We start from the raw sequence: 25,976 nt of genomic DNA on the forward strand, positions 1-25,976 counted from the left end.
ACGTGCAATAGTTTTATTTTATCACATCTAATGAAGATTAAATCGAAGAAATCAAAGCTTTCAGACTGAATTAAAAAAAAAAAAAAACAAAGTAAGAAAAGTAAAAGACTGGTAGTGTTAAATAAAAAGGAGAATATAGTGTACAGTGATCAATATAAAGAAAGATCCTTAAAAATACAAAATCACACAAAAGGCACATTAAACACAGACCAAAGTGTGCTTGGTAACAGTAAGCATCTCCTGACGATCGGTCACACTAGTTATGGACTCAGTCAAAATACGACCACATGATAGGTTATATTATTTTGCTAACAAGGTTATTATAACGACATGTCATTTTACAAAATCCTGACGTTAAAAGGTAGATGAAATCCCTGTCTATCAACTTTTTTGATAGTAGTTTGTCTTTGTTAAGAATAAAGGAACATGCTCAGAGCATGCCAAAAAGTTTGGGGACATTAACACGATACGTAGCTGATACTGGCACAACATCACAACATTAATCAAGAAATTTAACGATAGAAAAAACTAAAGGCATCTTGTTTTTCATACATTTTGATGTCATTTGACCTTATCTTCTATATGTTATACATCATTAAACTCTTTGATTGCAATTGATAATTTAATATAAAACAAAATAGCTGAGTGTAGTTCCAATTTAAAATTAAAAAATTGGTCTCAATACATGCAAAAATAAAATAAAAACATTTGCTGATCAGAATCACCTGAAACCTTCGAAATGTAAAAAAAATATTGTACACAATACTAGCATCCTCATAACAGAAATTAGTTTAAGCATCACAAAAAAAATTCAGCAATTAAAATCAAAGATAGGCTTATTAGTTTTCCAATGTCCTTTTCTACCATTTTTTAATCACAACATAATTAAGATCATTTTTAAAAACTCGGATGAAACCTAGCAATTTTAATCATAGCCTAAGTCTAAATAGAGTTTGTTGTCAGTTGCTTGATTGGTGGTTTCACCTGCCATGGAACCAGACTGTTCCAAATTCTTCTTGTCATCAGTCTACAATTCAAATTTGCCAATACATTGAACATTGTATCTTATAGATACTTAACATATTATCGTACAAATATAAGATCAAAAATTAAATTCAAAAATATTACTCAACATTGCATTTTAATATTAACAGCATATTATAAAATAAATGTTTATTGAATACTATGCAAAACAGTACTTGCCGATGGAGAGCTACAAATTTTGTCCTATACTCGGCACTCAAGGCCATTGAACAGTGAGGGATCTTTTTCGTGCCAGCACCTAATGCGACACGGGATCTCAGTTTTTGTGGCCTCATCCGAAGGACTGGTCTTCATGTCCCACAGTGGGATTCAAATCCGCGACATAAGAATTGACTCCTTACTTCATGACTCTATTGCAGACTCTCTAAAGCGGGTAATGCGGATTTCGTTATGTAAATTTGTAGTTTAGCTTGGTTTATTTAGATGCATTTTAAGATGTCTTTATAACTACATTGTACATGTATATATTTACATTTCCAATGTCTTTGTATGAGATAAAATTACAAATAGTTACTGTACTTAATTTCTCCATCAATGTACTGGTTCATCGATAGGCGCGGTGAAATAAAAATCACGTGCAGTGCGGGACAAATAGAGAAAAAAAGCGGGGCTTCAAGCACGTGGATTGGCGTAATCAATACCATGTAGATATAAGGAATACACTGTAGCTGTGAGATTTTTCGATTTCATGACGATGATCAATCAATTGGCATGCGAAATTATTTTATGCTTTATGCAAATTATCACGCAAGCCAATCGATTGATCACATCAGGAAATCAAAAAATAAGACAGTTATTCCTTAATTTATACAACATGCTTAATTGTTGTAATGAGATCGTAGATGTAAAAATCAATTTTACCAATGAATTCTTTTCATTCCATTCTTTAAATGCAGCAGTTGCCTGCTCAATGCTTTCTTCATCTGTCTTCTTACAATAGAATTCAATTAGTTGTTCTGCAAATGTATCGGGAATGATGAACGAAACCTAGCATTAAAAAAAAAATCATCAAAACCAAGATATAAAGAAAATCCCCTATGGAATGTTGTTTTGAAATATCTATACCTCGTTTTTTGCAATTGGTTTTGGTTTCGTCGGATCTTTCTTGCCGTAAAAGCGAACGTTATCTATTGGATTTTTGTCACCCATGCCATAGTCCATATTCACCGACTAAAATATTGAATACAACATACTTTATACGAATTCCATAGTGAGGCGCATGTTAATTTTAACTGTTAGAGCTCAAATACAGATTAGTATTACACTCAAGTATTGATTTAAAAGCCCTCTTTACTTTATTTAATCATTATTTTGATATGTTTTTGGAAATATTTTTGTTATAAAACTGTGAATATATCATTGATAAAACTTACATATGTTACAATATCTTTTTTTGTAAGACCGGTCTTCATTTTCCCTAAAATCTCTAGAAAACCATCTTTAATATCTTTGCCTCCAAGCTGAAACAGAAATAGAAAAGAAGTTGACTTTTTACATCATATGCTAAAAAATGTCTCTGAATTAAACCCAACCTCCGACGTTCAAATGGTTTTCGTTGATTTATTAGTATTATTGATGCATGTAAGATGTCCAAAATGTTCTAGATTATGGTATAAACGCATTCACAATTTCACATCATCTCTAAACAACAATTTAGATTAGTTAAATATGTTTTTAAAAAAGATATACCATGAAACTTTACTCTGGTACTTTTTCCAAGAATTCAAAGCTTAAAATAATTAAAGTTGAAAACCAGTGGAATAAAATTTGGAAAAAAAATAGTGAATATACGAGAAATAGATCAAATTTATATAAAAAATGTAAATATATCAATTGAATATGAAATATAAGAATAAAAAGACCCAGAGTTAAAATAATTTGAATTATTAATAGTAAAACTGTGTCTTACTAATGGTAAAAGCTTTCACAGAATAGTTAAGATTTTTTTTGTTACAGGTGCTTTAGCTTGAATTATTTTAACATATACATGAACAAAGACCTCAAAAACGCACCAAATCAACTAGTTTTGTTTTAATAAAAAATAACCCTTTTTTCAGAATTGTTTTTAAAATAATATGACGTCTTTAAGATAGTTACATTGAATATTAAGGAAGGTGAGAAGGAGACTTATTTTGAATGGGGAAGCCTTCCTCAGGCCAATCATTACGGTGGATGAAACTCTGGTATACCATTATGATCCGAGTCAAAAACTGCTTATCTGAACCTCCAAGAAATGTGTGTTGTTTTTCTTGATACTTTTGTGCTATGCCATACTGTACCACAAGGTCATAGGATCAATGCACCCTATCCTTGAAATGTAACTGACTTTAATCCGTTTAGTCCGAATGTTCCTACATACAAAAAGTCTTCAAAGGTTTTAAGTCGAGGACCATGACTACTTGTGACTGTCATATTCGATGAAAATTTTTCTTTACTACCCAGAAAATGGTTTGAGAACGTTTTCTGGATGCGGGTGAGAGGACAAAAGTTTACGTAGAGCGGGATAATCATAAAAGGGCCAATCAGGTTAATTCCAAATTTCTAAGTCTGATTTGAAAAACATCTTGATTCGTTCCTTGAAAATTTTGGTGTTTACCCTGACTATAATTAGGCTTAAGGCAGTTTTTAAATCACTTTTGGATCAATCTCGTATTTCATGTATTTAAGACTGCTCTAAAATGATATCCATAAAGAACAAAGTACGGAGTTTGCAACATTTTAAACTTTTTTTTTTCGTTTTTTGATGTTGACCATTGAAGTAAGTAAGATGCTGACAGAATTCTTCATGCACAAATATATGACAGCTTTTCATTTTGACATCACCATTGCGCGCATCATAAGAATTCTTACTAACAAATATACATTGCAGGTTCCAGTAAATGTTCAACCAAGCCTCTTTCGTTACTCCTCAATAAGATATTGACAGTAGTAAAGGAAAAACTTCAAGAGCACTGCGCAGCTATATATTCAAGAAGTGTGTGAATCAGATGTGGATACTAAAAATTCTAATGAACTTTTGGACACTTTGAAATCAGAAGACTTTACAAAAATCAACAGCTTAAGGACCCTCTCTAAACTGCACCCTAATTTCAGGGTACTTGCGTGTAGTTAGACTGACCCGCCATTTGACATAAAAAAGAATAAATTGTAATTTGCACTGTATGACAAAATTTTAAATAAATCCATGTATTTTAAACATTATGTTAGACCAAGATAGAGTAATTGAAAACTTTATTTGCATGTATTTTCTCCATTTGAATAATCAAAAGCAATTTTTCTTTGTCATTACTTCACTGTCTTCAAAGATTTTCCTGGATAAAGAAGGCACGCTCCCTATATTAGAAATGGATAAGTTTATTTCAAAATAGCCTGCTTTAATTATATAATTTTCTCAAAGTCCAAAAAACATTTTTCGTCAGTGTATAGAGGGTTCTTAAATACTTAAGACTTTTCAACTTTATACACAATAATTCCCCACTATAAATAAAAATCCAGGCTTTTTGATATCAATGACAGCTGCTTTTTCAATAGAAATGGAACTTGTATATTTACATACCTCGTCATTGGTCATTTGCAAAATTATTTTGTCAAAACAAATTCTGATTGCACACATAAGTACTCTGAAGTTGACATCAAGAAGATGCTTGCGTTTCTGATTGAAACCATCTATGTGGTTTTTGGAGACCAGGTATTCCAACAATCTATTGGAATTCTCATGGGTTCAAATTACGCTCCGTTATTAGCAGACCTATTTTCATATTCATATTAAGCAGAATTTTTGCAAAATCTTATGCGTGAAAAGAAGAAAACACTTGCTGTGGCCTTCAACTCGACATTAAGAAATATCGACGACGTATTGTCAATTAATAATGGTAATTTCTATTTTTACGTCGATACGATATATGCTGGTGAGCCTGAGATAAAAGATACCACAGAGTCTGACACTTCTGTACTTAGATATTTTACTTGAAAAAGACAATAATGGTAATCTAACAACCAAGCTATATGATAAACCTAATGACTTTAACTTTTCTATCGTCAACTTCCCTTACTTATACAGCATTATACATTCATCAACTGCATACGGAGTATATATATCTCTTGGTTGATTCGATACGCAAGAGCATGCTCTACGTATGCACAATTTCTAAAACGAGGTAAATTATTGACAAGCAAGTTTCTGATTGAATCCATCTATGTGAGATCGTAGCTTATATGGTCGATACAATGACCTTGTCAGCAAATAGAAGTTATCATTGAGTCAAATGCTGACTGACGTTTTTCGTACCAATTGTTAGTCCATTATGTATACACTTAATTGACAACGGATTTCTTCCGTTATTTTCTGATCATGACAAGGAGCACACGGCGGGTGTGACCGGTCAGCAGGGGATGCTCACTCCTCCATGGGACCTGATCCCATCTCTGATGTTTCGGAGGTCCGTGTTTGCTCTGCTCTTTTTTTGTACTGTTTAGGATTTTGAGATTGAATACTGTTTTTTGTATCTATATCCTTCAATGAAAATTTCCTTAACTACGCTGAAAAATTGTGAAACATAAGTAATCTTTCCTAAAATTATATCCTATCACATGCGATATTTTTCAATATAAACCTACATACACATAAATTATATCAATATATCATTTAATTTTGAAAATGTTTGAACGGAGCAAATTTGAAATGCGGCATTTTTTTGGTCATTTATCGTACCTGTTGTTATCGTACCTTTGATATGAAAAAAAAAATTCTGTCAAATATAGGCTCTTGCTAAAAATTGAAGGTAAAAATGTTGATCTTTCTTAAAAATCGCTGGTGTTGGATAAATAAAATGTCAAGTTTTTTGGGGGGATCGGAGGGGGGTGCGGGGTGGGGGTGAACATGGGGCAGGGGTTTGTGTTTTTCTGTTTACGAATCATTTTTTTTTGGACTGGATTTAAAGCATTGTTCACTGTTCGTTATAACCATATTTTACATTACCTTTTGCTTTATTGGACGAAGGGTTTGACCCACACATTTGTACAAGTCCCTCAATTGAATTTTCTCCAGAATTTTCCTCGAAGCTTCTAGACTGGGATTTCTAGACCATAAAATATCCTGAAAAATGTTATCTGTCAGTTTTTGGTATGCATCCATATCATTCACCGTTTCAGATATTGTCACCTCCTTTCTGAAATACGGAAGTAAAATTTCATATCCTTTGAAAGGTATTCTTTATCAACACATTTATATACATAACGTACTAAAATATATTTGAGAAATACCTTCAGTTTTCGCAGTTGCATTTAATAAGCGGCCGGCCCCGTGGTGATCCGGGTTAGATTAGGTCCTCAGTACCCCTTTGCTTGTCGTAAAAGGCGACTAAATGGGGCGGTCCTTCGGATGAGACCGTATAAACTGAGGCCCCGTGTCACAACAGGTGTGGCACGATAAAGATCTCTCCTTGCTCAAACGCCGTAAGTGCCGAGCATAGGCCTAAATTTGCAGCCCTTAACCGGTAATAGTGATGTCTCCATATCAGTGAAATATTCTGGAGAGGGACGTTAAATAGTATACAATGAATCAATCAATAAGCGGCCGTTTAACAAGTTTAACAATTAATAATCATTGACATGGGCGGATATAAAATTTGTGAATGGGGGGGGGAACTTCGTTCAGGCAGGGGGTCCAGAGGCCACCTTAAGGCCCCCAGTGGGTCCAGGGCTAAACTATAAAAATGGTGCACAATATTTAATAATAATAATAATTATAATAATAATTCTTTATGTAGAGAAGAATAGAAATAGGCGTATAATTTTTTGGATCTAATTTGTTTCCCTTTTTTATAGACTGGGGTAACTTCTGCAAGTTCAAAACTCTCGGGGGAAAATGCCAGATATGGTACTAGTATTTATAATATTGGTCACAGGTTTATGTATTATTTGTGAAGTAGGTTTCAATAGACGTGACCCGATGGTATCAACATCTGATGATTTACTTATATCTAGTTTATTAAGTAAAGTAAGTACTTCGTTATGATTTATAAGTGGGATAGAAAACTTGTCTGCACATAAGTAAGACTTAACAAAATCTAAAAGAACTGTAAAGTAATTTTCCTCCTTACATATGCCTGAAAGAATTTCTGCAGAAATATTTAAAAAACTAGGAATTAAACATTTCTACTATTTATTGCGTATCCTATGTGATATAACTATTTTTAGCACGTGCAGCTGCTGGAATACAGTTACGAGATTTAGAGGCTAAGTTGTTAAGTATATCCCACATTTGTTTTGAATTTTTGTTTTGTTCTATAGATGTTTTATAATAACTCATCTTGGCGTTTTCAATTAGTGATGTACGTAACTTTATTGCGCCATATTTTGAAAGTTTCAAATATTCTTCATTTTTATTGAGGGTATCACGCTTGCAGAATTTCTTGAGCTAACCATGTAGGTCTTGTGTCGTGCTTGACTCTTTTTGTTTTTACTTTTGCACGTTTATTTAATACAGCATTAAAAAGTGAATAAAATTAGTTTAGTGCTTCATTTGGAGCAGATAATAATTCAAATGATTGGATATTTACCTTCTTTTAAGTCTGCAAGAAAATTAATTTCATTAAACAGTTTAAAGTATTGTAATATTATTTCTAATGTAAATGCTACGCAGAAATATATTGCTAATGCATCTGCTTTAATCAGAAATGGATCCCCAAGCTATAATATATAATTCTCTGAATAAGGTCGCAATCCTAATCTCCGTAAAAGATTTTTTTAATTTACGCTTGTGTTATTTTCAAAACAATTGCACCAAAAGGCTGGTAGACATTTGATTTGTTAAATCAATTCGATTCTTGATCGGGAGGTACCGGCTTTGATTCTTGTTACCGGTGTCGCATCAAACATCATACGTAAAAGAGGTAGTGCCTTAATTTTCGCCAAGCGCCTACCATTAAAAGTGAAAGACGCGGGTCTTTAGGATATAACCTTAATTTTGACTGTTTAAACCATATCCCTCAGACCTTAAAGGGGTAGTTACCATGAAAATCATAAAGTTTGTTTTTCTTAAGAAATAGATGCCTTATGCTAAAATTGGTTAAAATTAGTTCAGCGGTTTTCGATGAGAATCTGAGAATGTTCAGATGTTAACATACGACGGACGACTGACAACGAAAGGTCGACGACAATGGACGATAACAAAGAGGAATAGCTCACAAGAGTCAGTCAGGTGACTTAAAAGATGATGCTAACTTAGTGTGTTAAAATTCATGATGTACTTTAAGTGCTTTTAATTTTATGGCGGTAGTCCACGATCATTCTAATAACCCGTCGTATAGTAATTATATCAGAATTCAATGTCTTAAAACACAAAATTGATCATAGTAAGACTACTACCAAAGATAGCTCGGCAACTAACTTAAACTTATACTCATCGACAAGTGAACAAAAACTCCAGCTGCAGTAATAGAAATCTAATGTTTTCAAGATACGAAATTAAGAAATGAATATCATGTTATAAAATAATTACCCATCCTTGTCAGAAATCAGTCTTACATCCCTTGCCAAAAACAATGCTTCTGTAATCCTGAAATAACAAATTCTTTGTTTTGATCCAGACAGTACAGTCAAAAAGAACTAGCTTATTTGAATCAATATCCCCTGTTCCCTTTCCCTATATTTCCACACAACTTCAAAGAAAAATGGAGAAAAAAAATATTTATATAAGCACTATCTATGTTAGACAAGAAATTGGATCCTGTGTTACAGAATAGATATGTCTATAAAGACATACTTTTTTTTTCCCTAAATACTGAACATGAATTATGTATTAATCAAATTTTCTTTGTTTAAGGTTAGGCAAAATGGAAATTTTTTATATTCATTTTTGGTGAATATAACTAATCTCACATCATATTTAGATTACTTACATGGCATCAATGATATTTCCAACTCTATGTTGGCATGCTATTCTTTGAAGAATATTCCTGGTATGAAACATTTCGTATAAGTTGCGAACCTCCTACAAAAAATACAAAAATATGGATACATCTTCAGTCCACTGTTCTCCATATTTTAGTTATCTGTATTTAAACAATAATAATAAACAAAATTTCTTTGTTCATTATTGTTTATGACACTATCCCGGGTAGCACAAAACATTTTCAAAACATTTTATTGGTGTTGTAAAAAGGTTTTTTCGAAACATTTCAGACAAAACATTTTAAAAATGTTTTTAAAACATTTCCTATTCTCATTAAAACATTTTAAAAACATTTTAAAAATGTTTTCAAGAAGCTTATGATTAAATCCTTTTGGAACATTTTTCTAAAATATTTTTGAAACGTTTTGAAAATGTTTCAAAAGGTATGTTTAGCTTTCAGATATCAAAGATTTTTATAATACGTTTTAAAAACGTTCTAAAAACATGAAATGAAACATTCCTTTTCCATAAATCTGTAACATTGCATAAATACGTTTTTGAAACATTTGGAAGGAACGTTGTCAAAATGTTTTTGAAACATTCTTAATTCATCTAAGGGTATTTATAGCTTTCAAATATAAAAGATCTTATAAAACGTTTTAAAAACGTTCTTAAAACATGAAATGAAACATTTTTATTGTGTAAATCGGAAACATTGGATATACGTTTCTGAAACATTTGTAAGGAACATTCTAAAGATATTTTTAAAACATTCTTAATGTCGCTGTTACTTAAAAACATTCAATTCCGGATATTTTTCGGCGTAGGCAGTGAAAATGTTTATTTAAAACATTAAGTAAAATAATTATTTTCACTACAATTGAAACATTTTAACTATAGTTTTTGTAACATTTTTTGGAAACATTTTCAAAATGTTTCTGAAACATTTATGTAAATGCGGCACAATTTAATTCATTTAGTAAATTTAAGAGTATGTTGTGAGAATGATCTTAGAACATTAATTTAATGTGTTTTCTTTTTTTAAAGACTTCATTTTTCATTGCTGCTGTTATTTTCAAAATGTTCTTAAAACATATAAAAAATGTATGATTGCAATTTGCCTAAAATTTAGTTTATGAAAAAAAAAAGAATATATAGAAAGAATAAGTGTTAAAATGAGGAATTGTAGAAATTTTTTTAGTGAAAGATTTTTCCCGGTATTTCATAATGATTTCTAGTTTTGGCTTATTGATTAAACAGATATCATTTTCATAAAGTCCTTTGATTAAACAAATCAAAAAATCAATAAATGAAAGGATAGGCAAACAAAAAAAAAAATAATTAAAATATAAATAAATGTATAAAATCATAAGCATTGAATAAAACTCTTAAATGTATTTTTTTTTTAAATGTTCTTCATCAAATCTGTGATCCACTCCCAGAATTTCACTCTGAGGCATTAGATAGGGATTGGCATACTGGTCAGTTTCAGTGTCATGATAACCTATTATGCAATTCTCCTGCTGGGCAGGGCGTTACAGAGTATAGTGGTTTGCTGCTTATCTAGGCCAAATTTTGAATTCTGGTAAACAAGATGTGCGCGCTTACTCCGTACCGATTTGAATGAAAAGACTTCGCACCATATAAACCACAATAATAACCTCGGGATTTATTAACTTTGGACGGTAAGAATTATTCCTTTATCATAGGCTTTAAAAGATCATTTAAAAACGACATTTATACTACCAGTGCATGATCAATAACTTTGTACAAATGTATGTAGCAATGACAAAGCGTTAAGATTATATACATATTTGATTTGAATATTTCATTCTTAAGGCAACACAATTATATCCTTGATTCAAGTATTCGTTGTCTTTGTGAAATGTTAATCATCAAACAATATGTTGATTTAAAAATGAAATTTCTTTACAGCATGGTGTTTGGTTGCATCATACGTATTTTCAAATTCCCACATTCAAAAGACCCGCCTTTGGTGAAGACAAAGGTGTACGTAAATACTATTACTCTTCAATAATTTTGTCATAGTAATTATTTTTCTGCTTTTTCAATGCAAATGAGGAAATAACTTAAATTTGATATAATTATTTAAAATATTTTTTTGTATATTTTCACGGATCATCTTAAGATACATTAGATGTAGAACGCTGATACAAACACAATATTCCTTATCTTTACAGATTGTGCTATTCTTTCCGAGGGGCAGATTCCTTATCAGCCTTTTCATTGTATGTGATTCTAACTAAGTCTTATAGATCCGCCACTCTGTTCGACCTATACAGTGAACATTGGATTTCTGTGATTCTGTTCTTTTATAATTCATTGAATGGATTAGACGCCGTTTTCAACCTTTAAAAACCCGGTGACTTGAAAGAAAATAAATTAAAACTTGTACCGAAAATGGAATTTAAATGTGATTAACATATTGAATATGGGTTTGTATTAAAGGTTCAAAAATTAAATATAATTTGTGTGTATTTTTTTTTAAATGTAAATATATCATTTTTTAATGAGAAAAAGTAAAAATTCAGGAAAAATACTTTTGTAACCTCAACTTTAATGCTTTGAAAACGTTTTAAAACCAAACAATTTAAACGTGCATAAAACATTTTTGAACATGTTTTTGTTACATTTGAAAACAATGTTATGATAACAATTGTTGAAATATTTTGTAAAATGTTTTAAAAACATTTAAAAAACCATACAAAATCACGTGATTAAAACATTGTTGAAAAATGTTTTTGTAACATTTTAAGAAAATGTTCCGGAAACATTTGCTGAAATATTTCACTAAAATGTTTTAAAAACGTTTAAAAAACCATACAAATTCACGTGATTAAAACATTATTGAAAATGTTTTTGCAACATTTTAAGAAAATGTTCTGACAACATTTTACTGAAATATTTCACTAAAATGTTTTAAAAACGTTTAAAAAAACATACAAAATCACGTGATTAAAACATTTTAAAAAATGTTTTCCCAACATTTTGAAAATGTTTTAAAAACATTTTAAAAATGTTTTTGTGTTAGCTGGGATGTTTATCTTTATATATTTACATTTCCAATGTCTTTGTCAGAAATAAAATTTCAAATTTTAAATGTACTTTATTTCCCAAATCAATTGGTGCGTTAAAAAAAAAAAAAGAAAACAAAAAAAAACACGTGCAGGGCAGGACAAACAGGTAGACAGAAGCAGGGCTTGGAGCACGTGGAATTGCGGAATCAAAGCATGTACATGTAAATATCATGAATAACTGCCGTATTTTTTTAATTTCATGACGATGATCAATCGATTGGCTTGCATGATAATTTTATGCATAATCGCCTTCGGCGTTTATGCAAATTATCACGCAAGCCAATCGATTGAGCACATCATGAAATCGAAAAATAAGACAGTTATTCCTTAAATCTAGGATGTCTGGTGCACTCTCCTATTTTGGAGGAAAGAAATAATGTTCTTTATGAGAAAGAAGAAATTCTTTGTCTCCAAAAAAAATAAAAAATAATAATGACATACCCTTGAAAAGACAAAGTCCAGATTTTATTCCCATTAAAATCAGTAATTAAATAATTTCAAGTACATTTTAAACTTAGAATAGAAATAATATTGTATAATACATGTAAAGTGATAGCAAGTTTATAATTTACAAACATGACTTTATTCATTTATTGCTTGGAGCACTCTCTTTTTTCACTGAATTGTCAGCACTGTCTAATAAATTAAACATGGAAAACTTTGTTTTCAAATCAAATTTGGAACACTATTTAAATGTATGCTCTGTTTCATCTACATCAAACTTAAAGCACTTATCTAAAAAAACCAAGGCTGGGAGAAACATTGGAACATCTTATATTTCTTCAAAATCACGACACTTTATGTTTCATTTCATGAGCACTTTTTGGTTCATCGATTCAATAGCTGTATCGATACAAATCCAGGTTTGCTGCAACGGTGAACCACAATTGAAATAACAGCCACTATTGAAATATTGATTTCAATAGTGGTTGAAAGTGGATTTCAAAACAGAACATAGGTTGTAACTACTATTGAAATAACGTTTATTATTGAAACAATTATTCAATGGTGGTTAAAAAGTGATTTCAAAAGCCAAAACAGATTACAACCACTACTGAAATAAAGTTCGCTAATGAAATACTTATTTCAGTTATGACACTTATTTCAATAAACTACTGCAAAATATCCACTATTGAAAGAAAAGTTATGATTTACTAAATAAAAGTTTTACATTATCAGCAAGAATAAGTATATGAAATGTGACCAAATATTTCTATTGTTTACACGTACAATAATGCATATATAAATCTTACCGAAGTTGTTTATTAATTTGCCTTGCCCTTTGTTCTCATTTCAATTTGAATGTTACATGTACCTGTCCAATAAGTTCATTCTTATCGGACACTTACAGGTAATTTATTGGACAGTAACAAATATATTGAACCAGATTTAACAAAACATGACGTCACAAAAATGTTTTATCAAAAAACCATTGAGCCATCTCAAAGTCGTTAATGGTTGCTAAATGAAGCTTAATTGGGGCTTAACGATATGTTATTGGTGGTTAATGGTAGATTCTAGACAACCATTAAGTCACCATTTGGCCACCATTAAGCCCAACTTATAGATGCCTTATATCAAAACTCCATTAAGCTACAAAGGATATGGAGATAACGAACAGCATTCAATCTCAAAGTCCATAAAACAATACAAAATAAGAGCAGAGCAAACACAGACCTCCGAAACATCAGAGGTATGATCAGGTGCTATGGAGGAATGAGCATCCTCTGCCAACCGGTCACACCCACCTTGTACTCCTTGTCATGATCAGGAAATAACGGAAAAAATCCGTCGTCAATTCAGTGTGTAAATATTGGAATAACAATTGGTATGAAAGACATCAGTCAGCATTTGACTCAATGATAAATTGTATTTGCTGAAAAGGTCATTGTATCGACCATAGAACTTACGAAATGATGAGATTAAACGCATAGTCTTGTTTCGTCAACTTGCTTGTCAATCATTTACCTTGTTTTAGAAATTGTTCATCCGTAGAGCATGCTCTTGCGTATTGAATCAACTTAGATATATATACTCTATATGCAGGTAATCAAGATATATTGCTGCATAAGTAAGGGAAGTTGACGATAGAAAAAGTTAGTCATCACTTTTATCATATAGCTTAATTGTTAGATTACCATTGGTGTCATTTTCAAGTAATCCCTCATAAAACCACCATTACGCTGTCGATAAAACTGTTTGTATGGGTAAAAAGTATTTTTATAATGATTTTTTTCTCAAAAATCCTAAATTAGTCTTAACATTAGTTTACCTAGTAGAATAATGCAAAAGAAATAAACAGGTACCCGACATGTTTCGAACCTAAGGCTTTAGGATTGACGAACAACCTCTTAACTTTGAACTGTTTTGTTTTCTTGGTTACTGTGACGTCCTGAGAGTCTTTGTATGAAAGGAAGAAATCCATGACGCCATAGTATCTTGTGTTACGAAAAAGTTAGGTAAATGGATCGGACAATAAATCATGACCTTTTTTCAGTCTCAATAAACAAGAAACAAAGAAACTAATTATACAAAAAACCCTTATAAAAATATTAATATGTGCTAAGTTTTGGTGAAAAAAGATTTATAAGATAGTTCTCTTTCACTATATTCTTTTTGCAGCCGAATCGTTCTTAAGTTGATAAAATGGAAAGTAACAGCATAGTTTCCTTGAGAGCAAATGTCGAATTGCTCACTGCATGGAGTGTATCTGATGCTCGGATTATTAATTTGATAGCGATGGACGTGCAAGCGGGAGGTTAACTGGGACCCGGTTTGTCATAAAGTGTCGTGATTTTGAAGAAATATAAGATGTTCCAATGTAGTCCTCTCCACAGTTGCTTTAAATAATATAATAAAGAAGATTTTTGGTTTTACACGACATGTTATCATTAAAAAAATCGACACTTGAAATAATGGAGGTTTTTGTTCTTTTTTTTAATTGGGTGGTTTTTATTGGCTGTGATTTAAGTCAGATATTTGTATTTGTTGTTGAAAATAATTGTCCTGTACCATGATTGTATAGTTCTTATTAGCCTATTGAAATATCAATATATCTAAGGCTAAAACATCTCTAACTCTAAGCAAGTATAATTTTTTTTTTTTTTTGAAAATGATAAAGTTTTTGAGATATTTGTGACTGTGGACATTCACATATATTAGACAAACATTTCAGAATCAAAATTTAGCTTGACACAGATAGCCAACTGAGCCCTTAAATTATGAAATCTATTATCTTTGAGAGTACGCAAACACATACCTTGTCTCGGAAACATATTTGAAATCCCCCGTCTTCCGTTTCCAAAACTTTAGCATAGTTCATACATCTGGTGTGATCAAAATTACTATTGATGCCTACCATACGGCAGTCCCGAGCAAAATAATCCCATTTATCTACATCAATCCCATTTCTCTTGTTTGACACAATCTGTATCAAAAAATACACGGAAATACTTGAAATAAGGTTTAAGATAAAAGCTTGATCAAAAATCACTTTCTAAAATGAGAATTTTTAATATTAAGTTTTTGTCAGTGTGGTCTGTACCACGTCACTGCGTCCTTGATAAGATTTTTTTTTTAAAAATTATGTCAAATTCTGGATACCCATTGTGTCCCAGCCCTATATTTTCCAATATAAAATACACAAATATCCCCTCATATAAGAATGTCATCAGAGCCGTCTTGTTTTTTTAAGAAGATTTTTAGCAATTTTTTCTATGTATGCCACTGTAAAATGTTGATCGAATATAATGGACCCATCCTATACCAAGTGGTCATGATTTAAACAGATTTGAATCTACATTATGCCAGGAAGCTTTCACATAATTTCATTATCTAGCACAGTGGTTCTTGGGAAGATTTTCGATTAACTCCACCCAAAACTTTATATTTCTTAATTATTTCAACTTGGAAGAGGATGTGGTTCATCATTTGATTTAAATTAAAACACATTTAACCTAAGGATAATCTGTGCAATGTTTCTTTGGCATTGTGTAAGTGGTTCTGGGCAGATAAAACTGTAAACAAAAATAATCTACGAAGAAGATGACAAAATCAACGACACACAGCATAGAAATAAGAAAAGTTCATTTAAGCCTTAAACTTAATTTATTTCCTGATTGAATCGGGTTTTTTTTTTCATAAGAATAGTTAAAAATAACCTGATTGATAACAAGCTGATTTTTTTGATAATTTATAAATATAACTATGAACATGTATCGTCCAGATGAAATTCTATAAAATACTAATAATCACCTCAAACAAAAACTTCCTTTTCCCATGATGTCTTTCGTTATATTCCTAAAAAAAAAATATCGGTCTGAATTGTACATTGTTTCGTTAAAACTGACAAAAAAATACACAAAGGGCTTCATTGGTAATCAGTATAGTACATATTGTCAAGGCTCTGGTGAAGTACATTGTATGAAACAAAAAATAAATTGAGAGATGACGATATGTTGCTAAAAGGAAAGAAAAAATTAATGATCGGGGATTATTAAATTTCTTTGTATAGTCATGATAGTACTCAGTTAAGGATGTTCGATCCTGACATTTTGAGCGCATTTCGCGCAGGTCCTTTATTCATAAAATTAAGCATCATTTTTAGGTTCTAACAATAAAACTGAATTCTACAATGCAAATTAAACTATATTCAATGAAAAAAAAACGCGATTAAATCCCATTCAAGTAGAATTAAGCTAGGGACTATATTTTGTGGCGGAAGGTTTTTTTTAGACGAAAATGGTCATTTTTTTCCCATTTGAACTATAACAGTACTGTTAATTTTGGATGCCTACTTTTCCATGCTGGTTGCACACAAAGCTGTTTTTTTGCAGTGAAATATGTTATGCTGATTCTGAAATATCTATCAAATTATTTCATATGAATTCTATCAACAAAGCGTGACAAATATAGTAAATATATTCTGAAAATCCGGGAAAAAATTGAACCAATTTTATCGTAAAATTCACTTTTTTTAGTAATATCTGAAAATGTACATCATATACCCCCACTTTTGATGTTATTTTCTAAATATTCAAGATAACTTTGACCTATTTGCTTAAAATCAGAAAAGGTTTAAGACTTTAAAATAATTTTCTTGCTTATTATATTTTCAATGCCGGAAAAATAACATTTTATTAGTGCAGAAAGGTCAAATAATTGATTATGCGAAGCAATTTGAAACTTTTTCTTAGTCACAATTTTTAAGTATCTTTTTTTAAACAGACTTAGAGTTCATTTTGTTTCATGCTTTAATTGGATAAAAATATTGGAGGGAAAACGTCGAAGATGTAATTTTTAATTAAGACACAAATTTCAGTGCAGAAAGGTCATATTAAATGTACTGTAGCGCTAAAAGAAGCATATTGACTCCCATTTGTTGATTTGAATTTTTATTAAGCAATGTATGTAGAAACTAAAAATATACTTGGCAAAAAAAGTTTAAGACTTTAAATATCAGGATCAAACGTCGTTAAAAATATAAATTAGATCTATATACTCGGCAGCACAAAGACAATCCTATTTGTATAATTTTGTCTCATTATGTTCCCAAACGAAGTTGGGGAACATAATGTATTTACCCTGTTTCTTATTATTATTATTATTATTATTATTATTTTTCTTCTTCCTGGGAAAATCTTCTCCGCGAGTGATCTTGTAAACTACACATTTGATTAAGGTGAAACCTTTTTAGGGTCACTAGGCATGTTATGTAGATTTGCGGAACGAAGGTCATTTTGCGTGCACGTTCTTGCTAGAGCGTGCAAGTGCAACACTTGAAATGACCAATATAATGAAGATAGCCGTAACTTTTTCAATTCTTGATGAAATGCTTTGAAACTCATAATATAAGGATACATTAGTAGAATGAACAAGACGACATGGTCAAAATAGCAAGATTTCACGCGCATGCACGTGCGCTTCGCTCTGATTGGCTGAAACTAAAGTCTCAATATCTTTCTTGTATTTTGATAAAATCCTTTAAAATTTAACATAGTCATACATTAGGGAGATCAACAGCATGATATATAAGAATTATTATGAAAGCATATGCATGCACGTGTGCTTGCAACAGCGCGAACGTGCAACACAAGAAATGTCCAATATAATTGATATAGACATAACTATTTAAATTTTTGATGAAATGTTTTGAAACTCATAATATAAGGATATATTAGAAGCATAGACAAAAGGACATGGTTAAAATAGATAAATCTCACGCGCATGCACTTGCGCTTCGCTCTGATTGGCTAAAACTTAAGTCTCAATATCTTTCTTGTTTTTCGACAAAATCCTTTGAAATTTTGAAAATGGTTAAACATTATAAAGATCTACAGTATGGTATATAAGAATTATCAGAAAAGGCATGCGCATGCACGTGTGCTGCAATCTGATTGGCTGAAACTTTAAATGTCTATAACTTTCTAAGTTTTCAATGAAATGGGATACAATTTAGAATATAAATAGGTATAATGGATTGCTACATAATGGTTCTATCAAAATGAATATACTTACATGTATTCATGCACGTGCGCGCCCGAAATACGCAAAATGGCCAATATTTTTTAAAAACAGTAAAATGTATATTGTAAACATTTTTTTTCATTTATTCTCACGATATATAGATATTTTTATTGTTTAGACAACATGCCATGATCATCTTGAATGTGCATGCATGTGCGTGTACGCACAATGCGTTAATGACATATAGTTGATGTCTTTGTAGCTTTTATAATTCTTTGATGAAATCATTCGATACTGATAATATTTTTAAGTATGTCTTACAGGAATTTGGCACAAAAAGGGATTTGGGGAGAGTTTTGGGAACATCTGTAACGGTCCCCGTTACAATTAGCACTAGTTTGAATTAATAATGCATTATATTTAGAAATTTATCTTATCGATAAAAGCACTGAAAAACAGTATTTCTGTTATGCATTAAGATCCTTGTTTATTCTTTGACTGAATTGCTTTTATAAAAAGATGAGTTAATTCAACATTAAGTTGAATTGAGAAATCCACTAGGTATTAAAGAACGTCCTAACAAGGTTTCTCGTGATATTGAAAGTCTTAGCTTGATACCTTAAAATTAAATATCAAATAAAACAAAATAAGGCCCAATATGCTTCTTTTAGCGCTACAGTACATTTAATATGACCTTTTTGCACTGAATTTGTGTCTTAATAATAACAATCTTCGATGTTTTCCCTTCAATATTTTTTTAATCCAAAAAATCACGAGATAAAATAAACTATACGTCTAAAAAAAAGACACTTTAAAATTGTGACTAAGAAAAAGTTTCAAACTGCTTCGCATAATCATTTTTTTTTTTTTTATATATTTCTGCACTCACAAAATGTGGATTTTTCTGGCATTGAAAATTAACTAAGCAGGAAAACTATTTTAAATTCTTAAACTGTTTCTGAATTTAAGCATATAAGTCATTGTTACGTGAAAAATATTCAGAAAAAACATCAAAAGTGGGGTAAATTGTTGTAAAGAACAAAGTATAATTTTAATACAAATGTTGCCCTGTGATTTTCTTGAAAATGAAACCGAAGTAAAAGATAATAACTCATGTTTTCTGAATCATTGAAATTCCATGCAGAAAAATCATTCAAATTATTTTTCTCTCATGCATTTATAAATGCTAATTGAGAGGTCATAAACATGTGAATTTTCCTGCATGTTCTTAAAAAGTAGCAGAAAACACCAATTTTCAATGGAATTTTCTTTCAGATAAAATTTTCCAAAGGCGTCGCCCACAAAGATTTTAAGATATGTGATATTTTATTACATGTTGCACAACATATCCAAAAATTAAAGTGGGCGATTTATTATTTGATAATCTTTATTTCAAAGTTGAAAGGTAAGCATATTTAGTGGAAAATTGGTTTACTAGAGCTATATAAAATGAATTGAGAACATGAATGGGTCAAGTTCCATTTTTCGTTAACGCTTAAATGTTGGAATCGTAAATATGAAATCTTTTTCATTCGTCCAAAAAAATGGAATCTGAACCCATTCTACATGAATATCCAAAATTTCTGAAAAAATGTATGCATCAACAACCTTGTTAATTTAAATCACACTGACAGACGTCGATAATGTATATTCTTCGTAGCGTAGTGGTTAAAGCGGTCGGTCTTGAACCAAACCCTGCGCTATGGAGAATCATACATGAAGCTTTTTCTTTTCGCATATCTTAAAAACATGGGTAAAGTATAGATTATTATTAAATTATTAAAACAATAAAATACAGAATTAAATGTGTAAAAGATGATATAAACAATATAATTTTGAAAAAAATATAAATTTTAAGATTGAGAAATGTCTTTTCTCAGAGCGGGGGATTGTCCTCGCCTTGTTCGCCTCCATTCCTTGTTTATTTTGTCACATTGCCAAGTGTTTGCAATAAAATTTTCGTAAAGACCAAAATTGATTTCATCATCAAAATGAAAAACAGTACATAATTAACGTGCATCATCAATATAAACATTTCGTGCACACACGTTGCACAGCCCAGTCATAGTGCCCTAGTTAATAAAAGCGTTATGAATAGGGATATCCTATTTTTATCAAAAAACGGTGGTTTTCAACTTATTGTAGTGTCTCAATGAACTACACATATCCAAATAGATTAAAGTTTTTTGAATATATATTTTGTGTTAGACGTTGTTTCAATCATATTAAGAATTAATATAATGACTGGACGCTGTTTTATTCGGATGGACGACGTTGCCTTCTCTGTAGTTTTGTCGCCCGCGTGGCGCAGTGGTTAGAGCGTCTGCTCTAGAGTCGCGATGTAAGGAGTCAATCCTTACTTGTCGCAGTAGGTGCTGGCAAGAAAAAGATCCCTCCCATCTTAATGGCCCTGAGTGCCGAGCATAGGACAAAATTTGAAGCTCTCCACCGGCAAGTGGTGGCGTCTCCATATGAGTGAAAAATTCTCGAGAGGGACGTTAAACAATATACAATCAATCAATCAATCTCTGTAGTTTTCATAACTACTTTTTGATGCTTTCGCCTTATATTGTTAGTGACTGCGTAGTAGGCGATACTAAAGAGATAAAAAAAAAATGACGATAGCCACGTTATTTGCGACAAATTTGATTTATATAAATTTCCGATTTATTTCATAAAGAAAATAATAATTTTAATCTGAAAAATTTATTTAAAAGAAAATATATGGCATATTCACCCTTATCGGTGCCCATTTTCGGCGAACTTTAATGACGGGAATTTTTACGAACATATTAAGATCAAAAGATAAAAAAAACTATTCTAACTTTTATCTTCTTAACTTATATTTTGGTATACAATAAGTATATTTTGAATCATTCTTTTTGAAAAAAACGTCATCCTCCACGAGCTTTTTGGACCTCTTATCCTTGTTTTTTTCTGGTGACTGATAACAATATAACTTTAGTTATTAAATTTTGAAACTCCACTAAATAATATCGAAAAACTTTTATAGATCTTATTTTACATACTCGTTGCCGTTTTTCGGAAGTTGCCGCTGACTCTTCTTTAGGAGGTTCTGCTTTTTGTTCTTTGGGAGGTTCCTCTGTATTCTGTTGATTAGGCCCCATTATTAGTTCTTTGATAAAATTCCTGTCATCTTCAAATAGTCCATTGTCTTCTAACACAGAGTTTAAATCGTTACGTTTCAATAGGTGATCAAACATCTTCACAGATAATTCTTCATGCTAGAATAACAATAATTATAATCATGCTTAAAATATTAATATAAATAAAAATTTCACTCCAATATAGGGATCTGACCTATATGGCCGGGCTTGTTTTGTCCTCTACAAAAAGCAGATCGATTTCTATTCCATTGAAAGTGTTGATGCTGAATGCATGTAATAATTTATATTCATTTCAGTGAGTAGAAGTAGGAAGAACCCTTTTGGCAATTCTGAGTTAATGATCTCCAAAAGAAATTAATTTATAGTTTTTTTTCAATTCTCATTTTATTTCATGTTAATGTCTACAGTCTCAATTCTATTCTTCATGTCTATATATTTATTTCTCAACATATTTTCCTGGATATCATAAAGCATTACATTAATGTATACAAATTATATAAAATTTTAATGAAATTCAAGGGGGTGCAGTTACTGATATATATGTTGTCAAAACTTCAAAACTTTGACCGTTCACGGTAGCTCAGTCGGAAGAGCGCTCGCTCCATGATAGGGAGGTCGTGAGTTCGAATCTTGGCCGCGACTGACCCAGTCGATAAAAATGGGTAGTAACTATTCCTTCGCCATGCACTCGGCACTTTGCATTGAAAGTTACGGGTCCTTCGGATGAGACCTAAAAACGCAACAGGCGTACGATAAAGGTCTCTCATTGCTCAATGGCCCTGAGTGCGGAGTAAAGGTCAAAATTTGAAGCCCTTCACCGGCTTACGGTGACGTCTCCATATGAGTGAAAAATTCTCGAGAGGGACGTTAAACAATATACAATAAATCAATAGATAAAAAATTTGATCTACTGTTGTGGTCTGACCCTACCCGGGGGTCATGGTTTAAATAGGTTTAAATACTGTAAACTAACTTTTATTCGCGTGCGAGAAATTTTCGCGAAGTTCGCGAGAGCCTTGACATCGCAAATGTTTCTTGCCGCGAACCAGTTTATAAAGTCTTTGTTTCCATTAACAACAGATGAAAAAAAAAGACTTGCTCGCGAAACTAGTTCAACTCCGCTAAATCAGAATAAATCAGGATAAATCCGCTGTCTACAGCAACCGATATGTGATATGTTTGAAGATATATAAGGAAGTTAGGAGATAAATATCAGTTTTCTCTACATAAATTATGCAAGTATTTATCTAAAAAAATACCTTCATTTTCTTACTGACAGCTGGTAGAAAGTGGCCATCAAACATATGTGAAAAAGGTCCATGTCCTTTAAAAACAAGCAAAATTCTGAATTCGCCTTTTGAAAATCTTCGAATTTTCTTGGTCAAAGCGTTAGAAGTGATTATACATGTTTGAATCTGCATTTCCAATTATAATTATGTCTCAAGCATGCGAATTTTACATTGGATTTGGTCATAAAAGTGGAAAATGAATCAATAAACAAACAGAGAAAAAAAAAATCAATGCATACTTAAAAGTAAAGCTTGTAAGTTTTAGTACTTTGTGTAATATTTCCTCATTGAATCACATATGTCTATCTTACCAAGGTCATGGCAAAGTCCTGCAATCTTTACACACAAGATATCCTCTTTTGAGATTTCAAGTTCTGGCTGTCGATTTTTCAGCATAGTTACAAGTTCTCCCGCTAAATGATAAACTCTGAAATAAGAAATGATTTTTACCGTACAGGATAAATACATTATCGTTTTGTCATGAAAATAATAAACTTGCAATCAGTTGAACATAGCCCTTCTTGGAAATTATACCGCTTATTTGAGTTCATCCAACAATATACGCCGTTATCAAAGCTCTATCCTTTTATTATATGTCATCATTCACCTCCTTTTTGTGAAAGAAAACTAATAAATGTGATTAGCCGGAATTTATTTATCCATCCATACAGTGTCGGTAATTAGTCACTAGGTTTACGGGTTATCTCCCCTTTTCTATGCATCAATGAAAGTGAAAGGTGGGTGATGAAAGTATACGATTTATTTTTTTTTGTATTAAATTATGAATTATTTTATCATAATTTTAAGTTTTTAAAATTAAGTTTTAGTCAAAAAAAGTAACACAGATCATCTTATTATCATTGATATTGCTCAATGGCAAGTATTTTATTGGATTGAAACAGATCGATTTGCCACCCATCCATGCTTTAAACACTGGTACAAGAGATTACAATGTGGTAATAATAACCAATTTCATCAGCAGATTTTGAGTAAGGAATTAAGCGTACTTAGTGAAATAAAATTTTAAAAAATGAGGCAATGTAAAAATAGGTATGAACTTCAACTTTATTTATTCCACGTTATTCAAGGTCATTGGTCAATAAACATCCGTACACATGGTAGCCTATGTTCAGATACTTAAGTACCTTGGCCTATCTTTAGGGGATTTAGAAATGGTAATATCCATAATTATTATTTCTTACAATATCAGAATGCTTTTGTAACTTTGGGTTTGTTTCATTTATCAGTTTATTTAAAATATTGAGTGATTTATAAAAAAAAAGATAAAAAAAAAAAAAAAACAAATGTTCAAGGATAGGGTTAACCTAGCTGTGCCATACTAGTCTACCCTTTTCCTTATAAAAACAGTGAATAAATAGAAAAAATACAGATTGAGAAGTAATAAAAGTTTGATAAATCTTTAGAAATGATATTTAGCTAAATTCACAAAGGGATAGAACTCTAATTAAAGTATATAAATTTTTAATCAAGGCCATTCAGCTTTAACAAGTGTCGAAAGAGAGGCATCGAAGATATGCAATTGCGACAAAAGCAGTGATCAATTGTGAAATAAAATAGTTTGAATTAAAATACAGAACAAGTTTTGGTGCTTTTGAATGTAACATTACAATCACAATAATGCATTTTATGATATGAATGAAACATCAAGTAAGATGAGTATTTGTTAACATATACATATTTACAGTTGTACACATGCTATATGACAATATATATATACATATATATATATATATATATATATATATATATATATATATATATATATATATATATATATATATATATATATATATATATATATATATATATATAGGCTGTTCATTCATTTGGAAGCCGTTTCCAGTGTACATGAGCATAATCATGAATTTCTCTAACAGCGCCACTAACATAATTGAGAAGGTCTGATGATAACACAATATAAACACATAAATTAAAAGGTGCTAGGTGGTTGTGGCCATTTTTAGACTATTTTGACCTCTTTTAGAAAAAGAGCTTCATATAAAAATAAACTATAAAATTTATGAAATTTTTATTGCCGAATGATAGTTGACAGCTTAAGATATCATATTCCAAAATTTAAATTATATCTGTTGGTTGATAATTGTTGAACCACGAGCTTCCTTAATGTCGTCTCCTCCCGTAACTGCATAAAGGCCTTGTATTTTACATAGTAACTGTTGTGTTAAACAAATAAAAAGTTTTGTACCATCTTTAGTTAAAATGAAAAATCAGGTAAACTTATTTTACTATTTCATTTATTGTATAGAATATTTCACAAATGTTGATTATTTACACAGAGATTAATTTCAACAGGGGCTTTTATTTCCTGACAATTTTCTAAAAATATGGGTCTAATCACTTGTTTAATATTTATACAAGAAGAGAACTTTGGGTATTTAAATATAATTCTACAAATAAAAAACTATATAAAAAAATGAATAATAATAATCTATAGGCTAATTAAGGCACTTGAAATAAATAATTAAAAAAAAATTGTCAAGAGCATTTGGAAATTAACATAATAAACATTTATTCCTTTGAGTTATCTTTCTCATTGGGGAAAGTGACCTTAAAATAAGAAATGCAACTTAAATTCCCTGAATTTTTACAAATTTTACTCAAGTTATTCAACTTAGCAAAGGGAATGAGGGACACATTACAGAGTTCTTCAGGTGCTACAGTCAATGCAGGCTCATTTGAATACAGCTCACAGTGCTGGTACTTTCTATGTATTTTCTTTATGGCATATGCTGTATGAAAGGTCATACAATAATAATAATAACTAGATACGATCTCGTTGCGAGCAACGAGTGGGTCTTCCGTCCGCTTCTTGATGAAATGAGATAAAATTTTGATTGAGATTTTCATTCTAAAATAATGATTTTCCATGAACTGTTAAAAGACATTGAACATTTAAGACTTAAAAAAATCGACTTTTAGCCCCTCATGGTCCCTAATGTTAGGGATCAGCCCTTTTTTCTTCATATCATCTTGAAGCTCTCTAAATATCAATTAAAAATTTTGGCCCCTCTTGGCC

General features: G+C 31.1%; 1 protein-coding gene across 1 annotated transcript; it reads right to left on the bottom strand.

Moving 5' to 3' along the window:
- Positions 1–789: 789 nt before the first annotated feature.
- On the bottom strand, positions 790–24,104 carry LOC134259278 (deoxynucleoside triphosphate triphosphohydrolase SAMHD1-like). The gene is made up of 13 exons (XM_062741884.1): positions 24,064–24,104; positions 23,230–23,345; positions 22,889–22,953; positions 21,531–21,746; positions 16,291–16,335; positions 15,296–15,463; positions 8,946–9,037; positions 8,546–8,602; positions 6,023–6,212; positions 2,418–2,504; positions 2,110–2,214; positions 1,906–2,031; positions 790–1,027 (listed from the first exon to the last, which is right to left on the bottom strand). Exons 1-13 carry the CDS (start codon positions 24,102–24,104, stop codon positions 926–928), a joined length of 1,410 nt encoding a protein of 469 aa, XP_062597868.1. The 3' UTR covers positions 790–925.
- Between the last annotated feature and the right edge of the window lie 1,872 nt (positions 24,105–25,976).

Source organism: Saccostrea cucullata, unplaced genomic scaffold, assembly GCF_032062105.1.
Source record: "Saccostrea cucullata isolate Sc308-1 unplaced genomic scaffold, CSIRO_AGI_Scuc_v1 ctg1608, whole genome shotgun sequence".
In the NCBI taxonomy this organism is placed as follows: domain Eukaryota; kingdom Metazoa; phylum Mollusca; class Bivalvia; order Ostreida; family Ostreidae; genus Saccostrea; species Saccostrea cuccullata.

Bases quoted from the DNA above. Each gene is read 5' to 3' on its own strand.
- LOC134259278 (XM_062741884.1), bottom strand. From the start codon at position 24,104: ATGGATATTACCATTTCTAAATCCCCTAAAGATAGGCCAAG. The intron at 22,954-23,229 runs GTAAGATAGACA...TTGTTTTTAAAG, and splicing joins AGGACTTTGCCATGACCTTG to GACATGGACCTTTTTCACAT. The intron at 2,215-2,417 runs GTAAGTTTTATC...TCAATATTTTAG, and splicing joins AAAAAGATATTGTAACATAT to TCGGTGAATATGGACTATGG.